Here is a 27,448-nt window from a genome sequence, read left to right as displayed (position 1 = left end):
ACCAATTTTACACATAAAATATTTTATCTATTTTGTTGGATTTTTCAGTGTGCCCTGACAATTACATACATTCCCTACCGGTCTGAATCTCTCTTGGCTCTCCAGCAAATTAACTTCCAAGCCAAGAGCTACAGGGTATGTCTATACTGCAATTTAACACCTGTGGTTGGCATGTGTCAGCTGAATTGGGTTCAAAGAGCTCTGGCTAAGGGGCTGTTTAACTGAGGTGTAGAAGTTTGGCCTCAGGCTGGAATTCAGGCTCTGGGACCCCATGAGTGGGGAGGATTGTAGAGCCTGAGCCCAAACATCTACACAGCCCCTTATACCGAGCCCTGTGAACCCAAATCAGCTGACACAGGCCAGATTCGGGTGTTTAATTGCAGTGTAGACATACCCTCAGCCTTTCCCACAGGATCTGTCCCCAACTTCAGACACCAACTTGTCTGTCATTCTCCAGGGAACAATTATATCATGCATTTCCAACAATTTTAGAAGGCCTTATGCCAACTTGTGCAATTATATTAAACAACAAAAGCTGTTCCCTAGATGTGATTATTCTCCTCTGGTATAATATTTTAGAACACATATATACAGTATATGAAGTACCATGCATTACCAGACTCTGCTGCAGCAGATACCTTTAGAGAAAGGCTGCCAGCAGGGTATTCTCCAGCTGCCTTCAGAGACCTTATGGGCTAGAGTGAGAGAATAGATGCAGTTGGTGATTACAGAGGGAGGCTGCTGGAAGCCAGCTCTCCCACTGAAGACAGCAGAATTGCGGGATGGATGCTTTTGATGCTCTCAATCCCCACAGTAGTAGGACATTGAGTGGAAGCCAGTGGTGACCCACCCATCCTAAGAAATCAAAATCAGAGTGTGAGGCAACTGGAAACATGCTCCTACCGTCTGAACACTACAGGATTCCTTCACCTAACACCAAACTTTTGATGTTTCTCATCAAGCCTCTTTCCTCTGCAGCCTAGGAGCCTGATCCATTGAGGTGTTGATAACTTTCAATACCCACTGAATTCAATGAGAGTTGATGACCCTCAACACTTCACAGATAAAATCTAAGACAACATGTTTTTCACTTTGCAGCCCGATCTATAGATTATGTATTAATTCTATTGATTACTTAAGAATTCCCAATGATCACTTTGAGGGTTGACAGGTTCTTGTCCCAATATCAGGCCCAGTATTATTAAAATTACTATATAGTTCGGAACCCCAGTGTGCACAATTGCAACACTCACAGTATCAGAATTCTTCTATATTTCCAAATAGTTTATTAATACATTTAGCAAAGTCACAAACACTCTAACTCTCAGATAGAGAGACTACAGAATGTACATCTGAGCATCCATATACTCACACCATCCCTTGCAGGACGACCTGAAATGTTAACCATTATCTTCCTCATCACCATCACCTTCCTCCTCACCACTAGTGGCCATCATTCTGGTCCCTTCTAAGGGCTACAGCTCTCCCTCTCCTACTGCCCAAAGACTGGCATGCAACTTCTATAATACATTATGCTGATGCCACTATATCTAATGCATAGTCAGTAGGGGATTTTTCCCCTTTTCCTTATATGTATTTCCTCATCCTACTAATGTTGAGGTGTCCTCTTTCTATAGGTTAGTATATTGATACATGTAACAACAATTTCAACTCATGATCATATCTGCCATCGCTTGCTTAAGCGGATTTGGGGTTATTACTTCCATGTTCCTTGTGGTAGCACTTACTGGAACACTCTACCTCCTACCATTGAGCAAGCTATTCTTAGTTCCTAAAATCTAAAGGTAACCGTTGATCTATGCCAAGGGTTACAGCCTACTTAACCACACTTATGCAAGCTTATGCTTCAGTTAATGTATTACAGGATATAGGGTACTGTAGGCTTCTTCCATTAGAGCTGAATATAATGAAAGCAGCTAAATATAATTAAGGCAAGGCAGTGAATATAGTAAAGGCAAGCCTATGCACTACAACTTTAAGCTCCATCTGAATTGGATTCAAGTAAACTCAAAGTAAAATTATTTGATTCATTTAATAAGAAAAACTGTTAAGGTGGAGAATTTCAAATCACAAGTCAGGAAATTCAAAATTGTGTCCCACAGCAGCTGTAACTCTGCCACATTGTATGTATGCTGTATATGGAGGCATACATTTAATACCATACACTACAATATGAAATCCTGCACTTGCACAAGAAGTAGTTACAGATACTATGGACACAGTAACTTTCAACTTACTTACTTCTACATTTGTACGGGGAGATTTTGACAAACCAGTAAAGTGCCTAAAACCACTATGGCTTATTGTTAAAAAGCAACCTAGTCAGCAAGCTGTAAATTGGCCATTCAGCAATCTCAGCTTGACCAAGGTAGGAGGGGAGGGGGTTTTGGGGTGACACAGAAAGGGCAGCTTGACTCCGCATCCTTCCTGATAAGAATTGTGTTGAAGTTGCTGATACATGCGTTTCAAAAGAGTAGGATATGTCCCAGGAATGTCTATTGAGGTCTCAAGGCTGCAAGTTCTGGAAAACCCACACCTGGTTAATCAATAATCAGAAGGAGTCTCTTGCTTGCCCAGTGGAACTGTTTGCTTGACAAGTTTTCTTTAAGGGACATGTCATTGTATTACTACTGTATAAATAAGTGGGAAAAGCTTGAGATGGTGGGACTCTCCTGTGGGGGACTCTTCGGGACTGGTCTCTCCCTCTGGATGCATCTTGTGTTCCCCACTGGCAAACGGGCTGCGGCTGTGCCACTCGAGAGCCACACGCAGCTTTGGTAATTATCAAGGGTTGGGGGTGTTTTACTAATCTTGTTGCGGACGTATGTAAGTGCTTGAGACTAAGTAAAGGTTTAGCTTTAAGTGAAAGCACTCTTGTGTTGTCCTGTTTGTGCCAACCATCTATCGGTCGGATGGCCATGTCTCCCCTGTTTTTCCTGATACCTCCTCGCACATAGTAAAAGTTACCAAGAGCTTTGGGTTGAAAGAACCCCGGGTAACACATTAACTGATTGTTGCACTGAATAAATAACGTTTACAATCATTTTGTTATGCTTACCAGCCAAAGAATTCCCATTCTGTAATCCATTCTTTTTCTGTTTCCTCTAAAAACAAATAAAATAAGCAATAATAAAGGAGAGAAGAAGAAAAAGGAAATATATATGATGGTCTGGGGGGTTGGGTAATCAGTGTACAGAACAAAGTCCATATTACATTACATAAGTTTTTAAACTGTATTTACAAGGCTTTTGTCCTTTTCATCACACTATCCTGTATTATCTCCTAAAAACTGCCACCATAAAACAACAGCCCTTGTAATAGGCTATCCTTTCATTGAGAAGTGACAAAAGAAAGGTTAAGAAATATAAAAATTATTTCAGAAATATGATTCAGTCCAACTATTGACTAAACTACTCTGGTATAAACAGTATATAAATATGTAATATTGAAATATGAAACTATGCTTACATTCAGACCTTTAGAAGATCTACTTACAGCTCTGCATTGTCCTACTTTGTCAATAATGGGGTATTTCCTAACATGTGAATTATAAGCTAGATCTAGGTTCACTTGGTTCTGCCTCCTTGAGGTCCCTTCCAGCCTACGTTTCTATGATTCTAAGCTCATTCACCTCCTCCCCTCAACACACTTAGGGTGATTTCTTCTTATCTATCCCCACAAGGGAGGAAGATTTGGAGAAAGGCTCTTTTTTTCTCTTCACCAACAGAGGGGAGTGGCACTGAGCTGGGTCTCGGAATGGAGTGCATTGATAGAGTATAAAACAATTACAGTTTCTGACCAGACAAAATAAGCTAAATCCCAGTCAGCCACTCAGAGCATTTTTGCTAGAATTGATGGGTAAGGAACTGCAGATACCAGAGGGCGGAGTCTGCTTAGAAGGTGGTAGAAGAACAGGAGGAGGAAAAGGAAAATGGAGGACAGTATCTGCAGGGTAAAAAGAAGGACCCTGAGCAATAGGGAAAGGTTTTATTTTTGTTGACTGGTTCATATATTTTTCTGCTCTGTCCACCTAAACCCTCAACCCTGCTATAAGGTTAGAGCTCTCCCTTGCACAGGGCTTGCAGGACAGGACCTATATAATGCTCTTCCTTCACTGTTTGTATTCACTTATATAAAACATGGAAACATTTTCCATGTTTCCACCTATCAGCAAGAAATACTCTTTCTCCACATGAACTGAATGCAGAAGCACAATGATGGGCGGGGGGTAACAGGAGGGGCATAGATGCTAACACAAATTCACAGTCTCCCCTGGTCTCTCCAGGGGAAGGGGAGATCCCAGCTGGTCCTGTGGGAGGGGAGGGGAGGGCAGGGACATGGGGTGGCAGCTTCTCCTGTGGCTCTGGCTCCCAGCACCCCCTCGACCCAGCTCTCTGCTTCCCAGAACCCCAGGATGCCATCTCCTCACACCGTCTCTTCCACTTATGGTCTCACTCTGGAAGGAGAGATGGTGGCTCAGTGAGGACATGGCAGGTGACCTGGGCCCACTTCTTCGGAAAATTCTGATTGCACCCTAGAGTAAATGGTGCCTCTTTACTCCTAAAATACAGGAAAGCCTTGCAGAGAACTAAAACCCATACCTCCACAGATGTCTTCCATAGTAAATGGATCATCTTTGATGTTTTCCAGTCAAGAGGAACTATGTAATCATCTGGCAATAAAGACACTGAAAAAGAACAAGACATTTTCATGGCATTATATTTTGTCAGGTTTCATGCATATCTGAAGGAGATACTGCGAGCTCAAACAAAGCCCAGAATTTAGGTTTTATACAAATAAGCTTCTACAGAACTTAAGACCAATTAAAAAAAATTCTATATTTTTGTTTAATGCCAATGTAAAGATATTTTTTAAACCAAAGATTTTCCTGCAGTATTTACACACCCAAAATTGTTGCTTTGTCCAAGCACATGGGAACTGGAAAGTGAAATTTACTAGGAAAATCACTAAAAACAAAAGTGAAACTTCATTCTCTAAATTGAGTAAAATGCAAAAAGTAAACAAACATCTTAAACGAAAAGTGAATATAGTTTTTAAAATTTTATCAGTTTTAACCATTTATAATAAGAGGATATTTTAACATAGTATATGGAAATTGTTCTATAAATATGTCATATTTTTAACCTGATAGAGTTCCTCAAGGATTAAAGTTGAAAAGAAATGCTTTGTAGAAAAACAGTGTAAAATGTTTATGGAATATATGTTCTATGTGTTAACTGTAAATAAGTGACAAATAAATTTGTTAACTAAAAAGCTATTTACCTTCCCATAGAACAACTAACAACATTTATAGTACCTTTCATTTAGGACTATTCCTAAATGCTTTATAAAACCATTCACCCACAAATTCATTGTAGTTGCCTTAAAATACGCAGCAGTACATAACAGTTTAGGACAAGCAATGAGGAAAAATATCTATGACTGAAATTGAAGCAGACATTAAAAAAGAAATAATATTGATACTCAAATCAGAATATGGCTAGGAAAGTGGAATTAACACCTATAATTCTGAGAAAAATGCTATGGGTTCTTTAATGATCACAAGTGGCCAGTACCTCAGGCTATGGCTACACTACAGCTTAAGTCGACATAAGTTATGTCACTCACAGGTGTGAATTAGCCACCTTCCTGAGCAACATAACTTATGCCAATTTAAGCACCGGTGTGGCCAGCACTATGTTGGCAAAAGAGCTTCTCCCACCAACATAGCTGCCGCCACTCGTGGAGTTGGGGCACTGAAATAGGGGGGCCCAGAGGGCCATGGCCCTCCTACTTGCCTGGCCCATCCACTTTTTGCCACAGGCCCCGCCCCTACCCCTCCTCTTCCACCTGAGGTCCCGGCCAGGCTGGCAGCTGGAGCCTGGCTGGGGACTCCGGGTAGCACGGGGTGCTGTGCCGCGGACCCTCCAGCAGCCGGGGTGCGGAGAGGAGTCTCCATCCCATGTCCCCACCCCCACTAGGTCCCCCACCCAGGGCAGATGGAGGGTGCATGGCTCTTACCATGGCTGGGCTGTGGCTCCAAGGCCCCATCCCCTGGCCAGAGTCAGGTCAGGTCAAAGCTGCACGGGCAGCTGTGGGGAGCTGCAGACCCTCCTGGCCTGGCGGGGGACCTGTGGGGCACGGACATGGGCCGGGGCCTGCTCTTGGCCCTCCCCCCCAGGTAGGTGGAGGACCTGCAGCTCTTGGCCCGCTCCAGCTTCCAGCTTGTCCAGGGATGGGGCCTTGGGCAGAAGGGGCAGGGCCATCCCCCCCACTTTTCGGAAGGTTCCACCACCCTCTGTCATGGGGACTGGAGTAATTAAGCCGACAGGAGAGCTCTCTCCCATCAGGTTAGAACAGCTACATAGAGAACTTAAGCGGCGTACCTGCACTGGTGCAGTTGTTAATGTTTTCATTAAGGAGAGACTACAATTAGAGAGTTAGAAGGTTCACAAGTAGCTCGCTAAACAGGGGCCTAAGTGACATCAATTCTGTGAAGATTTATAGAGCCCTGCAAATCTGTGGATATCTGCTTTATGTCCACAGACCATTTTTTCTGATCATGGATTGGATGAGAATATAAATTCTGAATCTGCGCAGGGCTCTAAAGATTTATGCACACTCAAATATAGACATGTGAATAGTCCCATTGTAAAATTAACCATGTGCCTAAATCTGAAGAATTATAGCTTAAGCAGTTCATTCTTTTTTGATCTTTCTGAAAGTATTTACACTATATGAGTTAATATACATTAAATGACACTAGAATATGAAAATTCAAGCTCTGTTTGTTCATTTACCTTCTAACCATGACATCTGAAGGTGTGGACTGCATGATTAAAAGAATATGTTCAGTACTAGAAAATATACTTTATGGTTTTTAATTTCAATTTCAAATTAAATTTGATTAGGGGTAAAATTTTCATACTGCTGAAGTGATTTAAGAGAGTAGGTCTATTTGAAAGTCAGTGGGATTAAGCCTCCAAAATGCCTATGGCACATTTGAACATGTAATGTAGGTGCTTTTGAAAATTTTACCCTATAACTTTAGATTATTAGTAAAGGGATACTACTGTATTACGAAGGTGAAACAAACATTTACCAGCAAAGAAATACAAATCCAAGTAGCACGTGTTTTCATGCAGTTTCTAAATGACAGGTTAAACATTCACTCAGTATTATGTATTTGTGCAGCTGAAATTGCAACACAGCTACAAGGACATCATTCCTTGGATTTAAAGTTAGTAAATACTCAGCATTACGCAAGATCATGCAATGAGGGTAAACTGCTAACAAAAGAAAACAATGATCGTTGCATAATAGATAATCTACAGAACTGAAAAGCAAAATCTTGGTGCAAAGTACCATTTGCAAGACACTAAGTGAATGCCATCAAAAGTATCTATATTGGCAAGCAGTGATCAGCTACAGTATATTATCACATTTGTACAATTGCTAGTTGCAATAAGAAACTGAGACTTATATCATTAGGCACTGTTAAAAATAAATAATAATAAATAATAATATTACCCAGTGGAAATCCAGGAGAACCAAAAAGGTCTACAAGTTGAAATGCAAATCCCAATGATAAGGGAAGACCCAAAAAATTGGATTTAGAATTTAAAGTATCTTGATTAGCTTCAATTTGTGAGGACTGTGATGGCTTACTTTCATCTGTTTTGTACATATCTTCACCACAGCTTTCAAATACATGAGGGTATGTAGGACAGTCAGATGTTACTTTAACAGAACACAAAATATCTGGTTGACTATTTGTAAGCTCTAAAGAGAACTGTTCTCTCTCACCCTCTTTTTTATCAAGTATTTTTTCTTGTTTAAAAGTTGTAATTTGTTCCTTACTTGTTGAAGAAACTATACAATAACTAGAGGGAAATTTCTGAGCTGGAGAAGAAACAGCTTTCTTTGAAAGACACAGAGATTGTCCCAACTGACTACTATGTAAGAGAGATCCCACACCATGGTTAAGTGAAGAATCTGTCACATCATTATTAAAAGGTGCTAGATGTTCTTGAAATTCAAGGTTTTGTTCACTCTTCTTTCCATTGTCCTTATTTGAAATTCTCTCTTGTTCTGTTTTCAAAACATTTTCTGATAGGTTATCATCCATTAATAGAACATCCTTCAGTCCCTCCTTTGTACTAACAGCAATCTGCCTTGGTAGATGAAAGTTTGGTGCCAAGTTGAAAATCCTTTTGCATCTTCCTTTCTTCTTTGATGGAACTGGTGTACCTACATTGCTTGGAACATTGACTTTAGTTAAGCAGTTTGTGACAGTGACTCCCGACTCTATAAATGAATTATGATGTACTTTGTCAGTCAGTGATGACTGTAGACCACCATGTGTTACACTGCCACACTCTTCAATTAATGTTTGCAGACTGGTTTCTTTTTCTAATTCTTCATTAGATTCACGAGTTTGTTCTACTGTGCTGTCAGGATAGGTCTCTTTAGGCCGCCTCACTCTTTTTGGTCTTTGCTCGCATATGAATTTATGGGTCCTCTCAGGCCAAGAACAAGAACCCGATCTATCAGAGCCAAGCTGGAATTGTATATCAGTTAAATCAATTGAAAAAAAAGCCCAAGGATTTTTCTCATACCTTTTTGATGTCTGTCTGTCTTTCATGGCTTTATCAGGCAAGACAACACAAATTTCAGATGTTTTCAAATCATGCTGGAGAGACAGGGTTTCTTTTTTTCCATTACTCACATTTAACAATTTACTTTCTAGATCAGGTTCACATGCAATTTGATCTGATGTAAGTTCATCTTGATTGTTTAACATCATAGAACTATTTTCTTTACTGTTATATTCTGTGTCTAGAACAGAACTGTGATCATCTGTATCTGAGGAATTGCTCTCATTTACCATAAGGTTTTTATTTTGGTTATGATCAACCACCTGATCATCAAATGTGTGTTCAAATTCAATTAAGTTTTTATTAGGAGCAGATGTCAAATTTATTAGAAATGTACCGTCATCTTCTGTAAACAAGTCACTTTTCATTGGACTAGCTAGTGTTGCTGAAGTCTCAGACACAGCAATAGGTAAACTTCCTGTTTGATGCTTTGTAGATTTTGGGCTTTCATTACAATCACCATTGGAACGATCTTCACAACCTTCATCTCCTGGATTTCCATTAAATGTAAATACTGATTTTCTGTTTTCTTCTTCTGAATCTTCCTCTTCACTGTCTGATGTTTCCTGGTCATCAGGAATTAGATGACAAGGGACTCCATCTGATTTTTTCTCTGTGATTTTAATATTATCATGCTTCATTTTTCTGTTTCTTTTTCGCTTTTTCCTCTGTTTAGCTTTGCTCAGTCTGTGCCCAGGTTTCTTCTTAATGTCTGTTTCCCTAAATATAGAATAAAAAACTAAATATGAAAAAAAATCCATAGCAGTAATAACCTACTCATAATATGCAGCTTTAGGAAAAAATATTTATTTAACTATTTGGGTAATCAAGTTTTGATCCCTTCACTACTGAAATTTTTGTTTTTTTAAATCCTGATACTTCATTTAAAAAGTACCATTTCTGTATATTTCAGAAACATGATGTAAATGTATCTTACAATTCACAAAGCATCTTTAAACTGTTTAACATACATACACTGAATTTTAGTTTGAATCTCATTTCAAGAACTTCCAACTTAAAACAAAGCAGTAGGTAAAGCAGCATTTTCAGGCATCTTTCAAAATTATGAATGATTGATCCCCACTAGTCATTCAGCATCTAGGGTTTGCCCATGTTCTGTAATTTTGTGAAGTTCCACCTTGTGCAATATTCAGAATGGTGGAAAATGTGTGGAGAGTAAAATGATCTGTTTTCCTTCTGTTAGAATATCCCACTGATATCAGAGTGTTCTTCTATTGGACAAAATAGATTAGATGGACTCAATAATTCAGAAGATGCGAACTATAAAAAACTCCTGATTGACATACAAGTTTAATAATTATTTCCATTCCCTCAGACCTACTGCTCAAGGTACCATGTTTAGTATGTGTACACATATAGTTTATCAGGGGAGTATAGTACCTCTAATTACTTATTTCATTTGGAACAAAGTGGTACCTCATGACTGTCAGAAGGGAAGGCTTATTTAGGCCTTCCGGAAGCCTGCTGTGGATTTTAAGATTCTGTTCTGATAATGTTCAATAGTTTAAGCATAAATAGAACTGTATGTGTAACAAATTGCAGAATACTTATGTTTATTGCTGCACATGTGTAAGAAATTGCAGAGTAATCATGTTCATGAGAACAAGAAGAGATAAACTAATTAAAAAGCTTGAAACCTGTACTGATGGGGAAGGAGAGTTAACATGGAAATGAGAATAATATATATGTATAAGAAAAGATAACAAAAAAATATAAATAAGTTTGTGTAACAAAGGAAGGTTGAAGCTGTAGAGTCTGGTGCTGGAGGTGACTGATGAGATTGTTCTAATAAGCTTCCTACTTATAAGTAACTGATCACTACTTGCTGAGTGTTTTGCCTTAATAAATATTTGTTAGACCCATCTGTTGAGTAAGTGAACCTCAATCCAATGACCTAAGTCTACTAAAGACAAATTAATTTAGTAGTAGGCAATTGTGTAAGATTACTTATGAATCTCAGGTCTATACATCTGAATTGTTGGGTTGCACTTCTCAACAAGATTAACAGGCAGCAGTACAAATAAAATGGCAACTAAACTTTTTGGCATCACACGTCCCAATTACAGGTTTCTAACCAAACTAAGTCCTAAATAAAGAAAATGAAGATAACTAGGGAAACCTATTACAGGAATTTAATATAGTCTATAGATATACTTTTATTTATAGAGAAAAACAATGAAGGGAAGGTAATTCCAAATAAACAAATCTAAGAGATTGATGACCAATATAGGTAAAATAGGTTTCTTTTTGTACCTTCATGTACACCAGAACAGACTGATACAATTTGAGAAGTGATTCTATAGAAATAAAAAATAAGGGAAAAGTTGACACCATCAGTAAAGTACCACATTCATACCTCGAGGCCACATCCATAGAGATTTGGTTTATCAGAACAGAATCTTAAAATCCACAGCAGGCTGCTGGAAGGCCTAAATATGCCTTCCCTTCTGACAGTCATGAGGTACCACTTTGTTCCAAATTAAATAAGTAAGTAATTAGAGGTACTATACTCCCCTGATAAACTACATGTGTACACATACTAAACATGGTACCTTGAGCAGTAGGTCTGAGGGAATGGAAATAATTATTAAACTTGTATGTCAATCAGGATTTTTTATAGTTAGTAGCTTCTGAATTATTGAGTCCATCTGGAAAAGTATTGTTATTTGTCTTGTACAGTAACTGGAATTTTTCAAGATGTTTGGTCCCTATGTGGATTCCTCTTGATATGTGCACATAGTCCATGTGTCTGAGACCAGAAGAGTTTTGTTAGCAGTACCATAGAACCATAGAATATAAAGGTTGGAAGGGACCTCAGTTGGTCATCTAGTCCAACCCCCTGCTCCATTGATCCATGCCTGCACCCTTCGCCTCCTTGTGTTCTGAGCAGAGGGCATCAGTGGCACTGTGCACTGACAACTTCTCCAGTTCTTTCTCTATAGTGAATTACCAGAAGGATCCACAGCAGAGGGGAAGGAGGGTGGGTAGTGGAATATACATAGGGACTACACATCTCAAAGAACTCCAGTAACTGCACAAGAGAAGTAACCGTACTTTCTTTGAGTGATGGTCCCTATGTGTATTCCACTTGAGGTGGCTTACATACAGTATTCATTGAAAAGGGGAGTTGGGGTGAGGAACCGCTACCACAGATTGGAAGACTGCTCTGCCAAAGGCTGCATCTGCTGTAGAGGCTTGTACTAGTGTGTAATGTCTCACAAAGGTGTGCACAGGGTCCCATTCCGCTGCTTTACAGATTTCCACAAGAGGGACACTTCAAAGCAAAACTACTGACATAGCCTGGGTTCTGGTCGAGTAGGCCCTCACATTTGTGGGGGAGAGGTCGCAGTTAGTTCATCGCAAAGCAAGATTCAGCCTGAAATCCCTTTGCAAAGTTTCTGTGAGGAGACTGCCCCCCCACTTGTGCATTTGGCAAAGGAGACAAACAGTTTAGGGCAGAGGTTCTCAAACAGGGGGTCGGGACCCCTGAGGGTTCATGAGGTTCTTACATGGGGGATCGCAAGCTGTCAGCCTCCACCCCAAACCGTGCTTTGCCTCCAGCATTTATAATGGTGTTAAATATATAAACAAGTGTTTTTACTTTATAAAGGGGGGTCGTACTCAGAGGTTTGCTATGTGAAATGGGTCACCAGTACAAAAGTTTGAGAGCCACTGGTTTAGGGGATTTCCTGAAGGGTTTTGTCCTTTTGTAGGTGTAATGTCAGGACTCAACAAACATCCAAAGAGCATAGCTGCTTTTGCAGTCTGGTGGCATGTGGCTTCACATAGAAGACAGGTGAGTGGATTACCTTGTTCAGATGGAATTCTGAGATTACTCTGGGGAGGAATTTAGGCTATAACCTCAAGGAAACCTTGTCCTTCTGGAAGACCATATAGGGCAGATACACCATAATGACCCACTGCTCACCTACTTTTCTTGCTGAGGTAATTGCACCCAGAAAGGTAACCTTTGTAGCTAGATAAGCAAAGGAAAATGGAGCTAATGGTTCAAATGGAACATTCATTAATGCTATTAGGGCTAAACTGAGATTCCATACTGGGGTAGGTTTCAGTACCAGAAGAAAGTTTCTGACAAGTCCCTTCAGAAACAGTTCTGTAGGAGGATGGGCAAAGACCAAATGTCTGTCCACTGGAGGGTGAAAGGCACAAGTTACTCTCAAGTGCACTTGCAAGGAGATGTTAGATAGTCTCAATGTTTTTAGAGAAAGGAAGTAGTCCAGAACAGTAGGGACATAAAGCATCCTCTGATGGTTTATATTGATTCTGGCACAAGGTAGAAAATCTTTTTCATTTAGCTGTATAGCATTTTCTCATGGAGTCTTTTCAGCTATAACTAAGGCCTTGGCTACACTTACCCGGTAGTTCGACGGCTGGAAATCGAACTTCTGGGTTCGACTTATCGCGTCTAGTCTGGACGTGATAAGTCGAACCCGGAAGTGCTCGCCGTCGACTGCGGTACTCCAGCTCGCCGAGAGGAGTACCGCGGAGTCGACGGGGGAGCCTGCCTGCCGAGTGTGGACCAAGGTAAGTTCGAACTAATTCGAACTAAGGTACTTCGAACTTCAGCTACGTTATTCACGTAGCTGAAGTTGCGTACCTTAGTTCGAATTAGGGGGGTAGTGTAGACCAAGCCTAAGAATGGATTGTACTATCTCTGAGCATGATCATTCTATGTTTGTCATCCATCATAATAACCTGTTAAAGGGAGAGATACTGAGTTTGGGTGGAGGATCTTGCCTTTCTCCTGGGTCAAAAGGTCTGGGAAGAGCTGAATGCAGAGGAACGGGTGTGAGGCCATCTGGAGAAGGCTGGTGAACGAAAACTGTCTTGACCATTGAGGAAAAACTAAGATCACCAATGCTTTGTCCTGTATGATTTTACTCAGGATTCAACGTAAGAGAGGGATGAGTGGGAATGCATACATCAGTGTTTCTGGTCATTGTACTAGAAACACGTCCCCTCTGGAGTTGAGGCCCCTAGCCACTCTGGAGCAATATGCCAGCTTTTCTTGTTTTCTTGGGATGCAAAGAGATCCCACAATGGGAATCCCCACTGTTGGAATACACTGTTTAGACTAGGGTATAGAATCTCCGTATATGTGGATGTGGTGGTGGGGGGACACAAAAGTCCCATCAAAAAGATTTCTTGATGGGAGGCTGGGGCTAGCAGGATAATGAAGAAGGAACATTCTGTTCACTATACTGTATTCTTTGGTGTTTTCTAGGAGGTTTGAAAGCTCTTTGATGGTAGAATGACTGAGGAGATGGTTATTGCATGTAAGATTGAGCCTTAGGATATATATCCTCCTTGGTGCTGGAATGCAGATACCCAGAGTACAAAGAGTTGCTCTTGAGTCTTTGAGGATATGTAACAATTCCTCAGTTTTCTCACTGAATAGGTTATTTCCCATGAAAGGCAGATCCTCTGTAGTGGACTGAACTTCTTTTGAAAATCTGGAGGATTGGTGTCACAAAGCCCATCTCATAACTATGGGTGTTGCCATCAAACAGGGAGGTTGTACCTGCTGCGTCCACTGAAGCCAGGAAGGGCCAATCTAGCTAGCAATTTACCTTCATCAATGATTGTTTGGAACTGAAATCTATCCTTTTGAGGTTGTTTGTTAGTGAATTCAGAGAGCTTATTGTAATTAATAAAATCATACTTAGACATCATAAAATATCAGGGTTGGAAGGGACCTCAGGAGGTCATCTAGTTCAACCTCCTGCTCAAAGCAGGACCAGCCCCCAACTAAATCATCCCAGCCAGAGCTTTGTCAAGCCTGACCTTAAAAACCTCTACAGAAGGAGATTCCACCACCTCCCTAGGTAACCCATTCCAGTGCTTCACCACCTTCCTAGTGAAAAAGTTTTTCCTAATATCCAACCTAAACCTCCCCCGCTGCAACTTGAGACCATTACTCCTTGTTCTGTCATCTGCTACCACTGAAAACAGTCTAGATCTATCCTCTTTGGAACCCCCTTTCAGGTAGTTGAAAGCAGCTATAAAATCCCACCTCATTCTTCTCTTCTGCAGACTAAACAATCCCAGTTCCCTCAGCCTCTCCTCATAAGTCATGTGCTCCAGCCCCCTAACCATTTTTGTTGCCCTCCACTGGACTCTTTCCAATTTTTCTACATCCTTCTTGTAGAGTTGGGCCCAAAACTGGACACAGTACTCCAGATGAGGCCTCACCAATGTTGAATAGAAGGGAATGATCTCATCCCTCGATCTGCTGGCAATGCCCCTACTTATACAGCCCAAAATGCCGTTAGCCTTCTTGGAAACAAAGGCACACTGTTGACTCATATCCAGCTTCTCGTCCACTGTAACCCCTAGGTCCTTTTCTGCAGAACTGCTGCCTAGCCGTTCGGTCCCTAGTCTGTAGCAGTGCATGGGATTCTTCCGTCCTAGTGCAGGACTCTGCGCTTGTCCTTGTTGAACCTCATCAGATTTCTTTTGGCCCAATCCTCTAATTTGTCTAGGTCCCTCTGTATCCTATCCCTACCCTCCAGCGTATCTACCACTCCTCCCAGTTTAGTGTCATCAATGCTTAGTCATTCACTATGTAGAACTACAAACTTGCAGATGTGAAATTCATTCTTCCAAAGAGGGCTACACATTTGGTCTTGGGTGTAGATCCAGCTTGGCTGCTGCTTGTTCCTTCTGGTGACTTCCTGCACCACTAAAGAGTTTGGAGCACAGTGTGAAAGTAACTTTTCTGCCCCCTTTAATGATAAGAAGTATTTCTTCTCCATTCATTTGGGAGTGGGAGTGCAAGTGGCCGGAATATGTCAGACTATTTTGGCCAGTTCTAAAATAGCCTCATTAACAGGCAGTGCCACTATACTGGGACTAGCGCGCTGGAGGATATCCAGTATCTTATGAGGGGTCTCATATACTTCCTCCAGTCGGATCTTGTGTGTGTCTGCAATTCTCTTCAGGAGGCCCTGGAATTGCCTGTAGTTATCAGGTGGTGATGGCAAGGCTGCTGTGACTGCCTTATCTGGTGAGGATGTTGATAATTCTTTAGCAACGAGTGGTTCCACCTGTTCAGGTTGCTCCTCTTTCTCAGTGTCCCTGAGCAGGTTAAGGCTCTTCCCCAGATGGGGAAGCCTGTCTCGACTCCCCTTGAAACCTTGCCTATTTGGGATGCCTCATATATGGATTCCAGGGACCCCAATAAGGCCAGTGTGAGGGATCATAGGTAAGGATATGATTTAATCATGGAAGTCACGTATTCCATGACTGTAACGAACCTCCATGGGCTTCAGCCAGTGGTGGGGACTGGAGCTGTCAGGCTCCTCCCCCCGACATGGAACTCAGGCTTTAGTCCCCCCCAGGTAGTCTCTCTCCCACCAAAAAAAAAGTAGTTTTAGTAAAAGTCATCAACAGGTCCCAGGTTTCCGTGGATTTTTGTTTATTGCCTGCGACTTGTCCATGACTTTTACTAAAAATAACCATGATAAAATCTTAAGCTTAATCATACGGGTAACAGGGTTGTCCTCATGGAGGACACCATTCGTTCCGAGTTGGGTATTCCTTCCTGTGAGATTGGGAAGGTGCCCTGGAGATCTTGGAGCCTCTCTTGGGGCTCACTTCCCACCTTGATAAGGGTGGTGAAGCTCTCCCACTCATTCCAGACTCACTGGAGGAGAATGAGGTCTCTGTGACAATAGGAGGTGCTGTCGGTATCTGTGGTCTCATTATGATTCAGCTGGTCGACAATACTGGAAAGCGCCAAAGTGTTGGTGTACGGACCTGTTTGGTTAGGATTGGATCTGAAAATATGGGTGATTCTTAGTCTGCACAGATCATAAGGTCCTCCAGTATAGTGTATCTAGTGGCAGCCCCAGCTGGACAGTGGAGCAGACGCCTGCTTCAGATGGACAGCAGTTTTTGGTACCGACTATTCCTTTTCTCTGCACATCAGTATCATCGGTGTAAGAAGTGTCCACTGTCTTCTTTCCCTCATCAGTACTGAGGATGTTTCCAGCCCTGCGGCTGTCAACAGTTTTGGGGCCCTCTTGGTTCTCAGTGCTGAGGAACCAATACCGTGCTCCTTGTGAGCTCCACACCACACATAGGTGCAAAGTGACACCTGACTTAAACAGTGTCGGAGAGGAAGTCCTCCTTTGGATGAGGTCTTGGAGGGAGATTTCTCACTTTTCTTATGAAAGTGTTTGCCTTTACACCCCTGAGTAGAGTCTTTAACTCCACCTTGAACAGCCTCAGAGCCAAAGACCACCATGCTCAAGGGGAGCTTCTCAGTGCCTCTCTCTGATATCTGATGGTCCAGAACTGGATGAGGTCTCATGGAATGATCCATCAGGAACCTTCTAAGTCTGAACTCACAGGGTTGATTAGTTTGGTGAGGAGAGGACCAACAGACACTGTGCTGAGAGAGGATATGAGCTTTCCCGAGGCAATAGAGGCATGTATCAAAGTCGTCACTGACTGGAAAAGCCTGGGGACAGGCCACACAGATCTTGAATCCCAGGGTCTTGGGCATCCTAGGCACCTGCATAGGGGGGTATCAGGGTGAGGGTGCCCCTTGTATTCCTGAACTACTGAAATGACACTATCTAAACTGGTAAAACTATTAACAGTATCTAAGTGGTGTTTTTTTTTTGGTTTGTTTTTTTAACAGGAATGCTAGCTAAAGCTACGGACACTAGAGAAGTCCATCTCAGACCACAGGTGGCAGAAAGGAACTGGAGAGGCCATTAGTCTAGACCACCCTTTATGCCCTCACTTCAGAGTATAAGGAGCACTGGTGCGGACCAACTGACACTGCTAGCAAAAATCTTCTGGTCTCAGATGCATGGAGCGCATGCACACCTTGAGTGGAATACACATTGGGACCACCAATCAAAGACGAGGCACCTTGACTCTCAGTGGACATGGTAGATAGGTTTCAGTCTTCTAGGTAGGTCTCATACAAATTCATCAAGCTATAGTGGATTTGAAAGTGTTGATTTCCTTTTATATTACAGTTTTTAAAAAAGGCATCAATTAACCTGATATCTAAGCTGTGAACATACTTGAGACCCTCCACTAGCAGAAACATGCTGAATTCTTTCCAGATGATCACAGAAGACTCCTCAATTAAAGAAGCACCAAAACGTGCTCTTTGTTGGATACAGAATGGGACAAAAAAGTGCATTTTTAATTCAAAATAAACCTTGAGATAAACAGAAAAAAGGAAGTAGAAAATGGTCCTAAACACAAAATACTTTCCATATATAAAACAAAAACTATAATACAATTTGCCAGCTTGTCATTCTGTGGTCACCAATGTATGTGCGCACACTAGAAAAAGTGTTACAGCAGCCCACAACAACAGGGCAGCTGTACCTGTGCTAAGTTACTAGAATAACACTAATAAAAATGCCTGAGGCTGTTCTACATTAGCACTTATCGGATTACTACCATCACTGCAGCCTTACCAATGCTGGCAATTGCATTAAAATGAATGCTATTTTTTGTAATGTACAACCGGCCTAAAAGAACACTTAATGCTCAAGAACATGAGCGGCCAAAGACAACAGTTTAATTAAGTATATTAAGGCTCCAAGGTTGAACAACTGTTCAAAAGGAAACTCACGCTAAAAGTAACCAGTCACTTTTGACTCGCCTTTTATAACCTAATGGTGCACAGGTGAGCTTGACCCTCAGTCTCTGAAGATGCACACTCTCACAGATCAATCCATGAGTACTTGAGGGGACAGATAAGCAGTTAAATGTACCCCTCTCATGAAAGAATTCAAAACAGAATGAGGGAACCATATTGACAAATCAGAGCCGAAGTGTCCACGGCAAGAACTACTAAGATATGTTGGGGTCTTCTGCCTGATGTTCCATTTTAATGAATTATTTTTGGGCATGAATGATCTGACATAAAATTCTGGAACCACGGCAATAGGGGAAAAAAGTGACCATGAAAATCACCATGTTATCTGACAACAGCTGCAGAAGTGGACAGCTCAGTATTGCTCAAAGAAGCAAAAAGGGTCTTGGGACCCTTGGGAGTTCTTACTGGCGTCTGTGAGATTAAACATGCTTGGGTGCACATTAGCTTCCCCTGAACTAACAGCCAGCTGAGGAATTCTACTAAGAGATTAGTCTTCCTTAATAGATGGCAGGCTCTTAAGGCGAGGGGATGCCTCCACTTAGATAAAAGGAAACTCACTCTCCTCCTCCAATCCATCATTTCCTATTTCTTGAAGTACATTGTTACAGAAGTATCCTCACAGTTCAGGATATGGCTCTACTTTTCCAAAGGGTCAAAAAGCTTTCCTGGTAACAATAAACCTAAACACATTAAATGGAGAGAATTTTTTGAGAGAGACCACCTATCCCATGCCACCCCATTTACATAGATGAATATTTATATTGTGCACACTGTTGTAGTAGCTGAGGCTATAGCTACACTACAGAGCTTACAGCGGCGCAGCTGTACCAATGCAGCTGCACCACTGTAGCGCTTCTGGTATAGATACTCTATGCTAACGGGAGAGAGCTCTCCCCTCAACTTAATTACTCCAGCCCCTGCGAGCAGCAGAAGCTATAACAGCGGGAGAAGCTCTCCCACTGACATAGCGCTGTCCACACTGGCACTTAGGTCGGTGTAACTTATGTTGCTCAAGGAAGTGGCTTATTCATACCCTTGAGTGACATAACTCATACCAACGTAAGCTGTAGTGTGTACATAGCCTAAGTGTCTGCATTCAAGTACTCCCTATTAAAAATATGGCATCTTTTAGATCTAACTATGAATGAAATGTACAATAAATTAAAGACACAGGGTGTTGGAATGAATTTTAGAGATGAGTGGGCCATATTTAACACTTTGACAACACTCTGATATAAAAATTATTCACGTTGCTTTAGCAGTTGGGTAGAAAGTTTGATATATACAGAGACAAAAATTTTCTAGGGTAAGTATGCAGGAAAAACAGAATAAATCCCTTTAACCCTGATACAGAGCTGATTAATTCTTCCTCTTCAGATATTCAAAATTCTAATAAGTAAACTACAGAAATGTGGCCTGGATAAAATAACTATAAGGTGAGTGCAGAACTGGTTGAAAGACCATACTCAAAGAGTTGTTATCAGTGGTTCACTGTCACTGTTCACTGTCAAATATGAAGGGCGTATCTACCAGAGTCCCACAAGGGTCAGCCTAGGTCTGGAACTATTCAATATTTTCATGAATGACTTGGATAATAGAGTGGAAAGAATGCTTATAAAATGTGTGGATTACGCCAAGTTGGGAAGGGTTGCAATCACTTTGGAGACAGTACTAGAATTTAAAATGACTTTGACAAATTAGAGAATTGGTCTGAAATCATCAAGATGTAATTCAAGTGAAGAGTTTACAGAGGAAGGGAAGTGAAGGCAGCTGTAAAAAACAACATATATCAAACGGAAGAAAAGGAAATTAGATAGTAATGAATATAAATCAGAAGTTAGGAACTGTATAAAATTGATAAGGGAAGCAAAGGGATACTAGGAGAAATTTATGGTTAGCAGAGTTCAGGACAATAAGGAGTTTTTTTAATCTATTTAGAATAAAAAGAATCCTGACAATAATATTGGTCTATTAGTAGATGGAAATGGTAGTATCATCAATAATAATAAAGAAAAGGCAGAAGTGTTCAATAAATATTTCTGTTCTCTATTTGAGAGGAGAAAAAGATATAGTCTAATCGTTTGGTGATGATAACTCTTTCCATTCCTCTAGTATCTCTGGATGATAATAAACAGAAGCTATTAATGTTGGATATTTTAAAATGAGCAAGTCCACATAACTTACATCCAAGAGTTTTAAAAGTACTGGCTAAGGAGCTTACTGGATCATTCATCTGATTTTCAATAAGTCTTGAAGCACTGGGGAATTTCCAGAAGACTGGAAGAAGGCTAGTGTTGTCAGAATTTTTTAAAAGGGTATATGGGATGACCTGAATAATTATAAGTTTATCACCTGACATTGATCCCAGGCAAGATAATGGAGTGGCTGATATGGGACTTGATTAATAATTACATTACCCTCCTTTCATTCTTTAATTTAAATCAGCATGGGTTTACAAAAAATAGAAACTGTCAAACTAAACTTTTTTAATGAGATTAAAAGTTTGATTGAAAAAGATAATAGTATTGACGTAATATATTTAGACTTCTATAAGATGTTTAACTTGGTACCGCATGACATTTTGATGAAAAAACTAAAACAATATAGAATTAACATGGCACACATTAAATGGTTTAAAAACTGGCTAACTGGTAAGTTTCAAAATATAATTGTAAGTGGGGAATCATCATCAAGTGGGTGTGTTTGTAGTGGGGTCCCACAGTGACTGGTTCTTGGCCCTATGCTATTTAATATTTTTATCAATGACCTGGGGAAAAAAACAAAAATCATCACAGATAAAGTTTGTAGATGACACAAAAATTGGGAGAATGGTAAATAATGAAGAGCACAGGTCACTGATTCACTGTGATCTGGATCCTTTGGTAAACTAGGCACAAGCAAACAAATATATAAGAGAGAGAGAGAGAGAGATCTGCTCTACAGCCTTAGCTAGCAGCCAGTTGGCTTTTGGCTCATGCACTAAGCTCCAGAGGTCCCAGGTTCGATCCCGCCTGCCGGTGACTGGGGTCTGTTGGCGTTACATACATCTAGAAACAAAGAATGTAGGCCATATTTACAGGATGGGGGACTCTATCCTAGGAACCAGGATACTGTGTCTAGTTCTGGTGCCCACAATTCAAGAAAGACGTAGATAAATTGGAGAGGGTGGAAGAGTCACAGGAATCATTAAAGAGTTAGAAAACATGCCTTATAGTGATAAGCTAACTAGATTGAGCTCTTTGAGTCTAACAAAGGGAAGGTTAAGGGGTGACTTGATTATAATCTAAGTATCTACATGGGAACAAATGTTTAATAATTTGCTCTTCAACCTAACAGAGAAAGGTATAACATGAACCAATTGGTGGAAGTTGAAGCTTCAGACTGGAAATAAGGTGTAATTTTTTAATAGTGAGAGTAATTAATCACTGGAACAATTTACCAATGGTCATGACGGATTTCTCCATCATTGACAATATTAAAATCAAGATTGGATCCTTTTCTAAAATATATGCTCTAGGACTTATTTTGGGAAAGTTTTATGGCCTGTGTTATACAGCAGAGCAGACTAGATAATCACAATGGTCCCTTCAGCTCCTCAGAATCTGTGAATCTATGAACATATTTCACTTCGGAAGGAAAAATCAAATGCACAACTACAAAATGGGTAAACAAAAGACTACATGGTAATACTGCTGAAAAGGATCTGGGGGTTATAATGGACCACAAATCAAATGTAAACCATAAATGTGATGCAGCTGAGAATAAAGCGAATATCATTCAGGAATGTATTAACAGCAGTGTAGTATGTTAGACACAGGAGGTAATTATCCTACTCTACTCAGCACTGGTGAGGCCTCAGCTGGAGTACCGTGGCCAGGAAAAATGTGGATAAATGGAAGTGAGTCCAGAGGAGAGCAACAAAAATGATAAAAGGTTTAGAAAACATGACCTATGAGGAAAGGTTAAAAAAATTGGGCATGTTTAGTCTTGAGAAAATAAGACTGAAGGGAGACCTAAAAACAGTCTTCAAATATGTCAAGGCCTGTTATAAAGAGAATGGTTATCAATTGCTCTCCATGTCCACTGAAGGTATGACAAGAAGAAATGGGCCTAATCTAAAGCAAGGGAGATTAAGTAAGATAGTAGGAACAACTTTCTAATTATAAGGATAGTTAAGTACTGGAATAGGCTTCCAAGGGAGGTTATGGAATCCCCAACATTGGACATTTTTAAGAACAGGTTGGACAAACATCTGTCAGGGATGGTTGGATTACTTGGTCCTGCCACAGCACAGGGGGCTGGACTTGATGACCTCTCAAGATCCCTTTCAGCCCTACATTTCTATATGGAAGATTTACAAGGATGTTAGAAGACTTCTCTAGAACTGATGCAAACTTCTTCTTTAAAGGTCACTTGCAATGAGACAAAGACAGGGATGTCCCAACTTCACAAAAGGAGCTGCCCTGTGTCTCTGCAGTAACTGGTTCCTTGCTATTACAAAAGAACAAGGTATTACGCTACTACAGTACAAAAGTGCTTGAACAACTATAAAGATCTGAGAGATATACTACCAATGTTGTTAGCAGGAATATAATTGAAATCCAGAGGCAAAGGTATGGAGTCATCATTTACTTCTCTTATGGTTGCTGGATTAGCCCTATCCCTTCTTACCATTCTCCTCTCCCAGATGTGACTTTGCAGCCTGCTGAGGCCCAAGTGAAGGGAACATTACAAGTACTGATTAAAGCAGGTTCTCTGTACCTTCCCCATGGGCTTAAAAAATTAGACAAAAAATGGAGGACTCACTCAGCCCCTCCTGATATACTGGGCCACTTCTCTCAATCCATTCCACATGAGAGCCCAGTTCTCTTGTGGCCTACAATGGAGGGTGGTTTCCTAAAGTATTGTAGAGGTTTATAAAAGTGCGAGGAATAACTGTGTTAGTCCTGTGAGTTTGTCTTCCGCCCGCCCCAACCTTCATTTTGAAATAGGTAGCAGAAAAACATCCTGACAGGATTCAACTTGCAGGGCAAGAAGAGCAGAAGTACATGACCTATGAGGAAAGGTTATGACCTTTGAGGGAAGGTTAAAAAAACTGTGCATGTTTAGCCTTGAGAAAAGAAGAGTGAGGGAGGACCGGCTAACAGTCTTCAAATATGTTAAGGGATGTTATAAAAAGGACTGTGATCAATTGTTCTCCATGTCCACTGAAGGTAGGACAAGAAGTAAGAGGCTTAATCTGCAGCAAGGGAGATTTAGAGAAAAAACTTTCTAACTATAAGGATCATGGCCGGACGGTGACGTGGCCATTGGGGGAGGCTAAACCCAACCCCCTCCCCTTGTGCCTGGGGCCATGCCTCTCACCCTCCCCTTCTGCCCTCCCTTCACCACAGGAGTCCAGAGCACCCTCACTGTGGCCCTCAGCCCCAGCGCTGGGTGGACCGGGATTGAGGCGCCAGCCCCGGTGCACTGGGTGGCGTGGCCGCAGCACCCCCAGCCCTGGTGAGCCGGGCAGCAGTGCCCCCAGCCCTGGTGCGCTGGGCGGCCAGTCCCAGAGCACCAAGTGGCACGGTCTGAGCGCTGGGTAGGCACCATGACCCCAGCACCAGCCGCCCTGAGTCCCTGCAAGAGACAGGCCGGCCAGCCCCAGCCATCCTGGGCCAGGGCAGAGTGATGGGGGGAACTGCAGGAGGGGGACCTGGCCCTAGGTGTGGGGCCACGCTAGACTGTTTGGAGAGGCATAGCCTATCCCAGTCTACGATATTCACCGCCCATGATAGGGGTAGTTAAGTACTGGAATAGGCTTCCAAGGGAGGTTGTGGAATCCCCATCATTGGAGGTTTTTAGTAACAGGTTGGACAAACGCCTGTCAGGGATGGCCTATGTTTACTTGATCCTGCCTCAGAGCAGAGGGCTAGACTTGATGACTTCTTGAGATCCCTTCCAGCCCTACATTTCTATGATTGTATATCCATTAACTGTATTTTCACAGTTGGAGAAACTAATGGCACCAGAGACTGTGGAAACAGGAATCTGAAGGATCTAGTGGGACCAACAGAGATTATTTCATTGAAATTGATGCCTGTCAAACTCAAGTGCAACCCATCAATCTGGACTGATGGATTTAGCAAAGATTGAGCTAGATCAGGGGTTGGCAACTTACGGCACGCGTGCCAAACACAGCACGCAAGCCGATTTTGAGTGGCACGCTGCCTGCCTGGTGAGAGGAGGAGGAGGAGGAGGAGGGGAAGGAAAGCACCAAGCTGGGGGAAGAAGCGGGGGAGGGGGAAAGCTTGGCTGCCGCAGGACCAAGCTTCTGCCTCCTGCCCCCACAGGGGAGAGCGGTGGGAGGGGGTTCCCACGCCTGCGGGTGCTTTCCTGCCCCTCCTCCTCCTCCCCCTCCCTCTGCCGATCAGCTGATGGCCCTTGCGAGGGGGAGGGGGAGCGGAGCAGAGCCGAGCGGCAGCGTGCTCGCTGCTCCGTAGAGCAGGCAGAGAAGAGGTAGGGACGGAGCCTTGGGGAAGGGGGGGAACAGCGCATATCCCTTCCAGCCCCCTGCCCCTGCCCGAGCCGAGCACCCCAGCCCTCTGCCCTGACCCCTGAACTCCCCCCCACACCCAGCCTTCTGCCCTGCACCCCCACACACCCCCAGCCCTCTGCCCTGACCCCTGAACCCCCCACCTTCTAAAAAACGTTAAAATGTATTACAGGTACACGAAACCTTAAATAAAAGTGAATAAATGAAGACTCAGCACACCACTCTGAAAGGTTGCCTACCCCTGGTTTAGAGTCTCTGGCCCTGTGAGAGTTTAAACAGCAAAGAGATGAAAAATCTTCATGTCAACTATTTTTATTTCCCTCTTCCTGCATTCAAACCAATGGGATGAGGCCTTCTGCATGTACTTCTCCATGGGTGGGTGGGACAATTAACAAAGCTCTTGTCCTGTGTTGGCCCCCTGAATAACCACATAGCATGGGATACAAACATTACAAGTGAGATTAATGCCTGCAGCAATTTACAAGCATTTCATAGAGTCTAAGCACTAAATACATTCTTATAAAACTAATACCTATTTTGAACTAAACTAACCTAGTGGCGAGTTGGTTTGGTTTCCAGCTATGAGTTTGCCAGTTCTTAGCGAATGCCTGTGGCCTTGGCTTGAGCTGGCACTTGATTTACCAGCATCACATGGAGAAGATCATAGCAAAATTCCGTTGCCCGGAGAAATTCATCGCAGTGGTTAGCAATTCCATGATGGCATGCTCACTCATGTTGTGGACAACAGTGAGTCATCTGAACCATTCCCAGGCACCTATGGAGTCAAGCAGGGCTGTGCGCTGGACACAACCCTCTTCAGTACGATGTTCTCTGCCATGCTTACAGATGCCTTTCATGACTGTTACACCGGAATTGACATCAGATACTGGTCTGATGGCCAACTCTTCAATTTGAGGAGACGACAGGCAAAGATGAAGATACAAGAAGTGATTGTTTGTGATCGTCTCTTTGTTGATGACTGTTCCCTGAATGTCAAATCTGAGTCTGACATGCAGCCGAGTATGAACTATTTCTCTTCAGCTTGTGACAACTTCGGTCTCACAATTATCATTGAGAAGACAGAAGTGATGTACAAGCCTGCACCAAGAAACCCTTATGTACAGCCTACTATCCAGTGAATGACCAAACCCTCCAGGCAGGGACAAGTTCACCTACCTCGGCAGTACACAGTCATGTGCAGTTCATATGAATGATGAAAACAATGTCAGAATTGCAAAACAAGTGTGGTCTTTGGCAGACTACATGCAAATGTGTGGGAGTGTAGAGGCAATAGTCAACAAACAAAACTGAAGGTCTACAAAACCATCATGTTGCCCACTCTGATGTGCTCATATGAAACCTGGATGGTGTACAGATGCCATACTATGAAGCTGAATCACTTTCACATGAGCTGTCTGAGGAAACTGATGAGGATAAGATGGCAAGACAAGGTTTTAGATACTGATTTTCTCACACGGGCAGGCATTCCAAGCATCCATACTTTGTTGATGAAATCACAGATGAAATGGACAAACCATGTCACCAGAATGTTAGATGAGCAATTGCCAAAGATCTTTTACAGCAAGCTAAAGGATGGAAAGTACCCTCAGGGAGGCCAGAAGAAACGTTTCAAGGACTCATTCAAATGATCCTTGGAGCGTTTCAACATTGACCCAGAGTTTTGGGAAGATCTCGCTCAGGATTTTAACATTGAAAGGGAAGAAAACAAAGTAAGAAAGGATACAGCCGTGGGAAGGAGAATGGACATAAGGAGGAAGGGTAGTGTAGATACCAATCGAATAGGTGATACTGGTGGTAGAATGTCTGTGCTTAATAGGGTAAAGAATGTGAGAGAAGCCAAACAGCGAAAATTAAGATGTTTGTGCACTAATGCGAGTAGCCTAGGTAACAAAATGGAGGAACTAGAGCTATTGGTGCAGGAAGTGAAACCAGATATTATAGAGATAAGTGAAACATGGTGGAATAATAGTCATGACTGGAGTACAGGTATTGAACGGTATGTGCTGTTTAGGAAAGATCGAAATAAAGGCAAAGGTGGTGGAGTAGCACTGTATATCAGTGATGTGGTATACTGTAAAGAAATAAGAAGTGATGGAATGGATAAGACAGAGTCTGTCTGGGCAAAAAATCACATTGGGGAAGAAAGCTACTAGAGCCTCCCCTGGGATAGTGCTTAAGGTGTGCTATAGACCTCCAGGATCCGATGTGGATATGGATAGAGACCTCTTTAATGTTTTTAATGAAGTAAATACTAATGGGAACTGGGCTGGGCCTGTTTGTTTACCTGCCGCGTCCCCAGGTTCGGCTGATCGCGGCTCCCACTGGCTGCAGTTCGCCACTCCAATGGGGGCTGCAGGAAGGGGCGCGGGCCGAGGAACGTGCTGGCTGCCATTCCTGCAGCCCCCATTGGCCTGGAGCGGCGAACCGCGGCCAGTGGGAGCCGTGATCGGCCAAATCTGCAGACGCGGCAGGTAAACAAAGCGGCCCGGCCTGCCGAGGCTTTCCCAGAACAAACGGCAGCCCTAGTTTGAGAACCAC

General features: G+C 42.2%; 1 protein-coding gene across 3 annotated transcripts in view; it reads right to left on the bottom strand.

Annotated features, from left to right (window-relative positions):
* Positions 1-27,448, bottom strand: part of N4BP2L2 (NEDD4 binding protein 2 like 2) — a 104,700-nt gene that overhangs the window by 7,833 nt on the left and 69,419 nt on the right. For all 3 annotated transcript variants that reach the window (XM_034758650.1, XM_034758651.1, XM_034758649.1), the window contains 3 exons: positions 7,552-9,398; positions 4,623-4,708; positions 3,080-3,125 (listed from right to left, as the gene is read on the bottom strand). In XM_034758650.1, coding sequence (XP_034614541.1) covers positions 3,080-3,125; positions 4,623-4,708; positions 7,552-9,398 — 1,979 coding nt within the window. The remainder of the gene's footprint in view (positions 1-3,079; positions 3,126-4,622; positions 4,709-7,551; positions 9,399-27,448) is intronic.

The sequence above is a fragment of the Trachemys scripta genome, chromosome 1, assembly GCF_013100865.1.
Source record: "Trachemys scripta elegans isolate TJP31775 chromosome 1, CAS_Tse_1.0, whole genome shotgun sequence".
Taxonomy (NCBI): Eukaryota; Metazoa; Chordata; order Testudines; family Emydidae; genus Trachemys; species Trachemys scripta.
The sequence above is the reverse complement of the archived record's forward strand: the minus strand, read 5'-3'. Positions and strand labels throughout refer to the sequence as shown.